Source organism: Bidens hawaiensis, unplaced genomic scaffold (assembly GCF_021521415.1).
Source record: "Bidens hawaiensis isolate Kalapana, Puna unplaced genomic scaffold, B.hawaiensis_p1.1 tig00021817_1, whole genome shotgun sequence".
Taxonomy (NCBI): domain Eukaryota; kingdom Viridiplantae; phylum Streptophyta; class Magnoliopsida; order Asterales; family Asteraceae; genus Bidens; species Bidens hawaiensis.
In genome coordinates this window covers 43393-54433 of record NW_027493382.1, presented here as the reverse complement: position 1 = coordinate 54433, position 11041 = coordinate 43393, and the positions used below count along the sequence as shown (strand labels likewise).

The following is an 11041-nucleotide window of genomic DNA, read 5'->3' as shown; positions in this document are numbered from 1 at the left end:
TTCTCTCTCTGCCACACGTCACAATATTATTGGATGGCGCCCCCACTCACGCCCCCTCTCGCGCCCCCCACACCCCTCAGCCTTATGTTTTATACATTTTGTACTTGTATGCACAGATTATAATGCAATAATTGATGCCAAATGCTCAAACCAAAAACAATTCAGCAAGTAATAATATATTATGCAAAGTAACCTGATAATAATCATAATGATGATATACTTTATTCACTGAAAATGGTTCACAATAATTACCATAGATAGAATCACTCTTGACTAAACACCTAAAAATGCACACCACAAATCATGAGCAAACTATGAACAGGTTTTGTGAGACTGAGTACGTAATTATTATTCACACAAGAACCACACACTAATTAATTACCTTGCAAGAATATCAATATCATGGAACGTATTCGGTTTCCAGACTGGGCTGTGTTCTAGTGGTTGCAGCTGCGGGTGCTCTCGTGTTCCCAACCGTGGTCATATGCAATGCTTCGCCCGCATCTGCAGCCCTCTCCATTTTATGCATTTTCTTCCGCTTATTGAACCTCCACGCCCATAAGATTAGCAATGCCAACAACACCAACAATGCAACCCCACCGATCACAGACCCGCCAATAATCCAACCTTTAGAGCCGTTCCCACCGCCACCATGATGTGGAGGGGCGGGTGGAGGGGCGGGTGGTGGGGTTGTGGATTCAACTACAATAGAGAAATGGCCTTGGTCAAAAGTCAAACACTTGTTCCCCGACACCACATTTGTGAAATTTAGACGACCATCTAAATCAAACCACACGCAGCGTGGTATTGAACCAGGAGGCACGGGATTTACTAATGTGAACTCGATCGAGATGGGTTCGTTAGAGGCCCGAATTTCGAGTTCTGGCAGGTTTGTAGCTGATAGGTTTGATGCGTCATACGCAAGAAGACCCAATACAGAAGATAGGTACGTATACCCGCGCAGCGGGTAATATGTTGTGGACCAATTATTAAGACTTTGATAGACCAGAACCAGCCTCTCCACATAAGGCCTTTCAATAACCCCAACTGGTATTGTGAACTCTTTATACTTTTTAACACCTCTAGTAAACAAGCTACCACTTCTAAGCCTCATAGCGGATATCTGGATTCCGGACAAATGTAAAGGCGGATTCCCGTCATAGGGACGCCCGGTTCTCGGCCGATCAAACGCGCGATACGCATAGTCCTGAAGGATAGCATCAAGAGCCCTGGCAGGTGGAAATTCAGGACCTTGAGCTTCAATTGCTGACCACCAAGTCAGTAGCAGAAGCAGCATCGTGAGACTTCGAAAATGAAGTCCCATCGATGCCCGAAGTTGCTGAAATCAGGAGTAACTGCACAAAGATTGATGCAAAATACGCAGATTGATCCGAAAAAGCAGCAACCGTTAGCCAGATTTTGTGCAAAAAGAAAGACCGTTGTGATTTCCGGAATCTGATTCTCTTTGTAAGCTAACGGATACCCGAAAAGCAAATAAAGAAGGATTGAAGCCACTTTTTCACTTGGTCGAATGCAATAATAATTCGCAATTGCTTTTATCTAAACAACAACAATGTGGGTTATGTAAGAATTGGGGGAATTCGAAGGAATTACCTCAACTTAATCATGCTCGATTTAGGCCAAAATAAACCCTAAATTTCAGAATGAGCAGTTGTAACCGCGTCAATCAATCCCAATTTTGTTCCAAGCACATGCATTTAGCTCAATCCAACCAATTACATGCCAAAACCCTAGAATTATTGTGGTTAGTTGAAACCCAACTGTTAACCCAAACGGGTTTTCTTGGAATCGATGGAAAATTCTTGTTGGTGAAATGGTGAATGTATGAATATGAAGAAAGAGGGATAAGCTTTAAGAGGAAATGATGAATGGAAGAAGACAGAGAAGAGGTGTATACATTGTAAACATGTATGTATCTATGTGTAGGTGAGGAGTGAGTGAGTGACTTACAGTCTGTTAAAAGGTAGTCTTTCTAATATTTGAAATTATAAATAAAAATATCATAACAATCACTTATATTGACTTGTTTACTTGCTAAGTATGTCATCAAGTTAACTTATATATTTCATATATATTAAAAATATCAAGATTTAGGTTTAAATCAACAACACCAGGCATTCAATAAAAAAGAATAATATTAATCGTTAAATCTGTAACTCAACAAACAATCGCACACACATGTTAATAAAAAATGTAAACATAAATATAATTTTTTCTCTCCTTTGAAAACATATAAAAAAAATTAGTAAAAAAATGTTAAAAATAGCAAAACGTTTTTTTTTTTATGTTTCGATGTTTTATATTAAATGTTACAACATATATTACGTATACAAAAAAAAACGATTTTACATAGGGTTTTCACAGGTTTTTACAACTCAAATGGGTTTTCATTCTATACTTCCCCTATATATCTATATATATTGGTTAATTTGCCTTTTTACGCAAATATAATTGATTTATTATGGGAACACCTCTAAGCATCGTGGTCCGGCAAGCCATTAATGTTGTCTAGGCTTTCAAGCTACTCCATCCGACATGGGTTACCAACATAATAATCTCCAATAAATGGCAAAAGAGTAAATAACTGTTATAAAGTGAATATTAATAGTATCTTGCTTGAAATGATTTTGTTTTATGGCTCTTATACCAATGGTAAGATATAAACACTATCTTAACGGAAAGATTTACAAAGATATTATTCAAAAAGGATCATGGTTCTAATATTGAAGAATAACAAAATCAGTTACATGAATTCAATAGAATTAAATATATCTAATATCGCAAATAGTTTATTAAATTGGAATATACCTAAACAAGATGTTAAAACTATATATAAAATTGGTACGTCTGATTTTTTACAAGGTCATTCTATTAAGACAACAGAATAAACAATACCAACTAACATGGAGTACCAAAATGCTTGGCTACTAACTCTACCAGCAATAAGAGAACATAGAAAACATTATAAATTTCTATCTATTGGTTAAGTTCAAGTTGCCATAAAATCTATGTTTAGATTAGGAATAGATGCCCCTATTTTGTTAATATCAAGAGAAGCTAGACATACAAATTTTAATAACAACGTTGGACTTAATTGGATCGAGCAACACGAACAACACCGGTATTTTGTGAGAACTCCTCACGACTCTTTCAATATTATTAAGAACGAAAACCATACAAAATACAATAACCTAAACCATCTATTTATATTAAAACTATAACTTGCTCACCAAGAAACCTAATTAGACTCAAACTAGGAAACCAAATAAATAAATAAAAATAACCAATCTTATTCCTAATTAATAAAACTAAACCGACTCAAACTAAAACTCTTTTAACTTTAAACCTTTATCAAGATTAATCCTTCAAACTCACCATTAGCTATGGCAGAATTCAATATTTCAAATGTCCCTATTTATTTTTATTGTTATCCAAATTTTACTGCAGGATTATTTGATCTAAGTATTATGGATACTTTAACTGTTAAAACAAAGAATTTAGAATTTAAAGAAAAATCAGGAGCTGCAGTAATAATTTATAGAATATATTATAAAACAATGACTACAACTATTGAGCCTAAAACAAGAATATTATCTCCCAAAGACAAAACTATTATTTTTGAAGCAAACACTTTACATGCTAAAATAAGAACCCTAAAAGGATTAAAATGAAAGGAAATTACTCAATCATTAACATGAAATTTACAAGAAATCAATCCATCCAAACCAATAGATAACAACAACAAAATTTCTAGTGTTATAGAGCATTCTGACGGATCAGTTGAAATATCGTTTGACAATGTGGTTTCGAAACCCTCGAAACATTCAGTAGGATGCGCTAGTTCTAGTAATATTAATAACACTCACAAATAAACAACTTTAGAAGAATACAATCTATGAAATTTAAATGAGTAGATTTTAATAGTACCGTACGGAGACCTTTATATGAAGAGGATAAAGAAGATAAAAGTGACGGATTTAGCAATATGCGTCAATCTACTAAATCGAAAGTAGAAAATTATAGAGATCAACAATGAGTGATACAAAATTACAAGAGTGTCAAAACCTTAAAGTTATGCTATAGACATTTAGAAGTATTGCAACATGGAATAAAAAAGTTAGAAGAGTTTAAACAATATGCTTTATATGTAAAAAAAAATATATCTATGAAACTACTTTAAAAAGATTTTTTAAAGCAAACCCTTAAAAGAAAAAAGACACATTACTTATCAAATTTCAGCTACCACTTGTTAAATATGGAAGAAAATTTTGAAATAATGATAGCCTATTTAAAAAACGAAATGTATAGTAGGGTTAGGTTATAATAGGAAGTATACCATTTATAGGAAGGATAAGAAGTAATATTGTCCATTGATTTTGAATATGGAGGGTTGAGATTAGTTTAGGGGGAAATCAAGTGTGAACACAAGGTAAAGGGCATAAAAGGAATAACACATTTGTTGATTTTCTCTCTCCACATGCAAGGCACATGCCAAATTCCATAATTTTTTTTACGACGTTTTTAATGAAAAACAAATTTACCATAATAATGAGTGTCTTTTTATCTTTTATATGAGTACCATATTGTAATATAAAAATTAAAAAAAAATTAGTGGGTTTTTTACAAATTGTGTTTTATGTTTTACAAAATTGTGTTATACAATAGTATTTTTCATTGTATTTTTTTTTTCTTGTGTTTTTTCCGTTGTGTTATTTATATTGTGTCATACAATTGTGTTTTTATCATTGTGTTTTTTCGGACTTTTCCGGCGAGGTGGTGGCGGTGGGTGACGGTTGTGGTGGCGGTGGGCGTTGGAGTGGTGGTGGTTGTAAGAGATGAGTGAAGATGTAATTAGGTTTTTGAAATTAATTTAAATGGGTTTTGAGATTAAAGTAAGTGGGTTTTGATATTAAAGTATTAGACTAAAATACCCTCATTCCTAGCCTTTTTAGAAAAATCAAACTTTTTATTTGAACCTAACCCATGTATAGTAGTCATAATAATAGAAGGTTATTATGATATTATAAAAACTTTAACGATGAAGAAAGATTTTTCGATGAAATTGATTGAAAAATATATATGATAAATAAAAAGGAAAATATACTATTTTTCTCATGGTTTGATCTTCATTGTGAAGATAAGAATAAATTTTATTCTGATAATGAAAAATATTAGTAAATACTGATAAACAAAATTTATAAGAGTACAAAAACAAAATAAAACTACAATTGGTATACATCCACCTCATGAAAATATAATAATCAAATGAAATAATTAGGAATACATAAGGATACCCTTGCATAAGGACTCCAAAGAAACAGAAAATGTTTTAAATAACATTGTTTACTAAGACAATTACACTAATGAGATGCTAAACACCATGAGTCAATAACTAGATAGAATAAAAAATAATACTACTAATAATCTAATAATGATAATAGTAACAAACCTAGAGCTTAAAGTTTATAGAAGAAAATCCAATATTAATACCTTTAGTATAGATAAACCTGTAAATTTAAATAAAGAGGAATTACTTTTAAAATAGATAGAACAACAATTAAAACCGTTTAAAGTCAACATAATCGATGAAAAAAAAGATATATCAGACAAAGAAGAACAATTTAAAGAACCACAATAAATAAATAAATAAAGTAAGACATAATACTTGAAGACCAGAAACAAAAAATTATTTTCAGAGACCAACACCTCCAGATTTATAGTTTAAAGAAAGACACATTTTATCCCAATCTAGATATGATGACACTTTTATATATGAACGGAATATAGATAGGCAGGCGGCATATCACATACCAAGTCTATTGCAAGAAACGACTATGGCAGCAAATGCTTATAAGGCACAAAATAATATTGGACAACAGATGTTAACTTTATTAGTCTCGGGGTTCTCAGAAATATTAAAAGGATAGTGATATTTCTATATTTCTCTTGAAGAAAAACAAACAATTACTAATACGAAAAAAAATCATAGTCAAACAAGAAAATAATCAATAAATTCCTACACAAATTGATGATATTGTTAATACATTAATATTTGTTATTATACTTAAAAGTCATTTTTGACGTTTAAAATTATTCTAATCCTAGATTTACACTTGTTTGTTTAACATTTGGTCTAGATCTTGGTTAGAATTCATTTGAAATCATTGTTTGATTCAGATTTGACTTTTCTAAGCCAGATCAACGTAGTTTGAGTAAATTTCATTATTATTTGCAAGTTTTCACTAATTATCAGTTTAATTTCAGTTTTTAAAATTAAAATCAAAAATCACAAATTTCTTTTATGAATTTAATAAAAAATTACAAACATAAAAAACAAATGGACTTGGACCATGAAGTGTCTACTAACAAAATTCGAAGGTTAGTTTGTCACACCCCAACCTAAGGCGGAAGTACTAAGGTATGAACCGTGGTTCACAGCTCACAAGGTACTATCATACAATATAAAATAAGACAATATCTAATTAGTTTATTTATTTCAAATTTCAAATATGTGCACAAATTATAATAATAATCCAAACAAATAAATAACCTATAACAAAATAATATTTCAATAATTCTTGAATTTATTTTCTAATGTTTTTCTATATGTCCTTCACTGTAGCTTCAAATCAACTGGTAATCTGCATATGCGTAGAAAATAAACAGAGATTTCTCAACAACACATGTTGAGTGAGATGATCACCAGTTTTGACATTAATAATAATATATAAAAAATAAATAATAAATGATAAATGCGCAAACAAAATAATGTGAGTAATAAGCAATCAAACTGTGAGCAAATAAGGTGTCAGGTGACCGTTACCTAGTGAATCAGGCATTGGCTATTATGACTAGCATACAAATGTGGGTGTCTGTTGACCATTGCCTAGCGAATCAGGCTTTGACTACTATTACTAGCATATAAATGTGATTGTCGGTTAACCATCGCCATGTGAGAGGGCTTTGGCTACTACGATGGTGTATGATCGTACTTTAGTGTGATTATGACGGACCTCTACGAATGCGATAAAATAAACACTTAAACAAATAGCAATAAGCATTTAATTAAAATACACACAATATTTACGTTTACGAATTTGCGTATATATAGAATATAAAAAATATTAATTAGATATGCATATGTCCCCAAAAGTTGTAAAAATTATTAAAATAAAGGGGAATGATATATCTCACCTTATTGCTTAGGCGAGTGTGCGAGAAATAAGAATAAAACACGATGAAACGAATGAACCGTCCTTTAATGTGCTGACTGAGATAAACTAACAGACCTGAAACTCATAGATAATAAACTATGATTAAAACCGAGAACATAGCCGCTGGAATCGTTCCAAACGGATGTCTAGAACTCCGGTTATGAGATATTTAATGTTTAAGCAAGCTGGTACTGACCAGAATCCGAACATCGAGTCAGAAGTTGGGTTTTGGTTAGTAACCTTAAAATCTTGAAACAAAATAAAAGTCTTCTGGACCTAAAGTCGGTTCCGACCAGAAGTGTTAAAAATCGATCGGTCAACTTTGTTGACCAATTTACCCTTAAACGGGTCGGAAAGCAACTGACCGACAAAACTCAATCACTCGATAAAATTGATTGAGGGCTTTTGTTCTACAGATTAAAACCTATAATTTTGAAGAAGACAACTTACCCCAAAGATGAATAGAAGAATGAGAAAATCATGGTCAAAGAAGCCTTGAACACCAAAGTCAACTAGTCTTGAAAGAATTCGACTAAACTTGAAGAATATGATAATGGGGAAGAAGAATTTCACGGGTTTGATGTTATGAACGACCAAGGATAGTATTTTTAGGGTTTTAGGTTATGTTAGTTTAAATAATAAAGTCCATAAATTCGTTTATTTGGTAAACAAAATCGTTTAGGAAACAAAATAATCAATAAATGACAAAATCATGTCTTAACACCCGGCTAAAACGGAAACACCTGAGTTTGACGTACAGATTGCTCAAACGCACGTGACACTATTAGGTGACCATAATAACATTATTTCATTTAAATCATCATGTAACACAAGTTTATCAAATAATACAAGTTGTAAACAAATAAATAAACGAAACGATAAGTTGTTCTTTGAATATCCTATAGGCATGTTATGTGTCTTATAACCTTCATACTCGTATCTCTATACTTGTAGCATATGTATAAAATAAAGTCAGCTATGAACATAGCTGGTGAGAATCCCACAGTTTGATATAATACGTAAAAATCATACAATTCCATGAAACTTGTGAAATGAGCACATAAGGGTTCTTTACACTCGATGCAATGGACCTGAGATTGGTCGTAAATATGAAATTCATATCAAAATCAAAAGAAACGTCACATGAGAGATTCCTAAAATCGTAATACATCTATAAATATGTAAATAGATAAATAAGTACAATCTAATGAAACAAAAATTGAAATCGAAATCGAAGTGCTCATGAGTCAGTACTGATCTCGTATATTTTCGAACAAAAATATCTCAAATTTTGAAATAAAAACACGGAATTAATACAAATCTGATAAGAGTAATGAAATCGAATAGAAAATCGAGTATTTATGTACCACCATAACTTTTCGAATTTTCAATTAAAACTATAATAAACGAATTTTATAAAGAAAACGAATTGAAAATCGACAATTCATGCATCACCATGACTTTTCGAATTCTCAATTTAAAACACACGAGAAAACGAGTATCGACATTCATGTATCACCATGACTTTTCGAATTCTCAATTTAAAACACACGAGAAAATGAGTATTGAAAAATCGACTATTCATGTGTCACCATGACTTTTCGTATTTTCAATTCAAAGTATAATAAATAATGAATATATAAAAATAAAGAAAACGAATTGAAACTCGACTATTCATGTATCACCATGATCTTTCGAATTTTTTTTCAAATTATAATAATAATTAAATTAAGAAACGGGTTGAAATTCAACAGTTTACGTACTAGCATGACTTTTAGAAATTTCAATGAATATAACATAGAAAACGAATTGAAACTAGAGTATTCACATATCCCAATGACTTGTCAAAACCGCAATATAAACGATTGAGTATTCGGAATCACATGTTGTATGAATCATCATAACTTGTATGTTCCAATAAAAATAAAAATGTGTAATCAAATCGAACCGAAAGTTGGTTATTTGTGTATCACCACGACTTGACATACTTTCAGTTAAAATACATTGTAAAACATTGAGGGTTGGAATCACACGTCGCATGAACCACCATGACTTGTGTGACATCCTAAGGAGTGCAACCATATCCTATCACAAAGGGGACATGGTCGGGTTTGAAAGCATAGAGTTGCGATTCATATGGCGTTTGTGTGGAACGATTTGGCTTAATAAGTTTCATGCCCTTCCGAAACTCTCCAGGTAAGCAACCAGGTCCAGCGTCTGATTGGATATATACACATTGCTTATCCTTAGGTTTCAATAACCTTGGTTTCAAGAGTTTGGAAAACAAGCACGTCCACCTTACAGCTACTACGAACCCACCACATAGAACCATCTCTAAGAAGATGAAACACCGAATCTTGAAATTGCTTTTGAGAAAACTTATTTTAGGCCTAACCCTTGGACTTGTGTGTGTGTGTACTTGTGTTCATGAGGCGTCAATGAAATCAACAGTATAATAATACAGTAATAGTAAGTGCGTTTAAACAATTAAGTAAAGGCTCACATAATTTTATCATGCAACCTAAACAGTTAACAAATAAGCTATAGCTACCTAGAACACTACGATGTCCTATCTTATAGCCACGGTTTTGATACCAATCTGTAACACCCTTGCAAAAGCGAAAAGGCCTGAGTGTGACGTATAGATTGCTCAAATACACGTGACACTATTAGGTGACCATAATAACATTATTTCATTTAAATCATCATATAACACAAGTTTATCAAATAATACAAGTTGTAAACAATTAATAAAACGATAAGTTGTTCTTTGAAAATCCTATAAGCATGCTATGTGTCTTCTAACCTTCATACTCGTATCTCTATACCTGTAGCATAAGTATAAAATAAAGTCAGCTATGAACATAGCTGGTGAGAATCCCACAGTTTGATATAATACGTAAAAATCATACAATTCCATGAAACTTGTGAAATGAGCACATAAGGGTTCTTTACACTCGATGTAATAGACCTAAGTGTAAAGAACAAACAAAGGTCCTTTCTAGTTGGGGCTACCAACGTATTCGGATATGAGGTCCCTTTTCCACTCGATACAAATGGACCTGAGTGCAAAGGGAGGGGGGGGGGGGGGCGTATGATCAAACTTATTGAGGCTACCACTTGAAATTCACGTATAAAACAAATAAGCAAATAAGCACACAAGTCCATGATATGAATTGTAGTTTATAAGCAAAACCGTAAATCTTGAAGTTTGATAGGATACATATACTACCCCAAAGATATGAAAACGTTTAAAAAGGGGGTGTGAGAAAATCACCTTGAAACTGATGATGGCAATGAAAACCGAGACCGAAACAACCGAAAGTGCGTTAAAGAACTCGAAGCGATTGAATTTCTCGAGCTATAAATAAAAATAAATGAGAAAATTTAAAGTCTAACTAACGACATAGTTTATTTTGTAAACAATTGTGTTTGCGTTTTATAAAATATTAACAGAAAGGTATATATTATGACATTATATTAACGGTTTCTCACGAAAGTTTAACAAATATGAATGTTCGGTCTTGGGAGGGGAAAAAGATAAAATAAATTATATGATTAAATTTATTCAAGAAAACATGATTTAAAATGATTCATTTAAATTTATAACTAATTAGTTGGGTAAAACAATTAAGGAAATTGGTTTTAAAAAAAAGCATGCAACAGCTCTCTGACCCGGGTTCCCTTAGTTTACAACAAAGAGACTTTACCATTGAGCTAACCTATTGAGTTGTTAAGATCATAGAAATCATTTTTATATATAAAATCCACAAGTTCATCTTCCCCATTCAAGAAACCTAGGATTT

The 11041-nt window shown here is 32.2% G+C and overlaps 1 protein-coding gene across 1 annotated transcript; it reads right to left on the bottom strand.

Annotated features, from left to right (window-relative positions):
* Positions 1-218: 218 nt before the first annotated feature.
* Positions 219-1297, bottom strand: LOC143564117 (uncharacterized). Its single transcript, XM_077051491.1, has one exon. It carries the CDS (start codon positions 1295-1297, stop codon positions 401-403), a length of 897 nt encoding a protein of 298 aa, XP_076907606.1. The 3' UTR covers positions 219-400.
* Between the last annotated feature and the right edge of the window lie 9744 nt (positions 1298-11041).

Coding starts and splice junctions, on each gene's coding strand:
- LOC143564117 (XM_077051491.1), bottom strand. CDS start 1,297: ATGCTGCTTCTGCTACTGACTTGGTGGTCAGCAATTGAAGCTCAAGGT.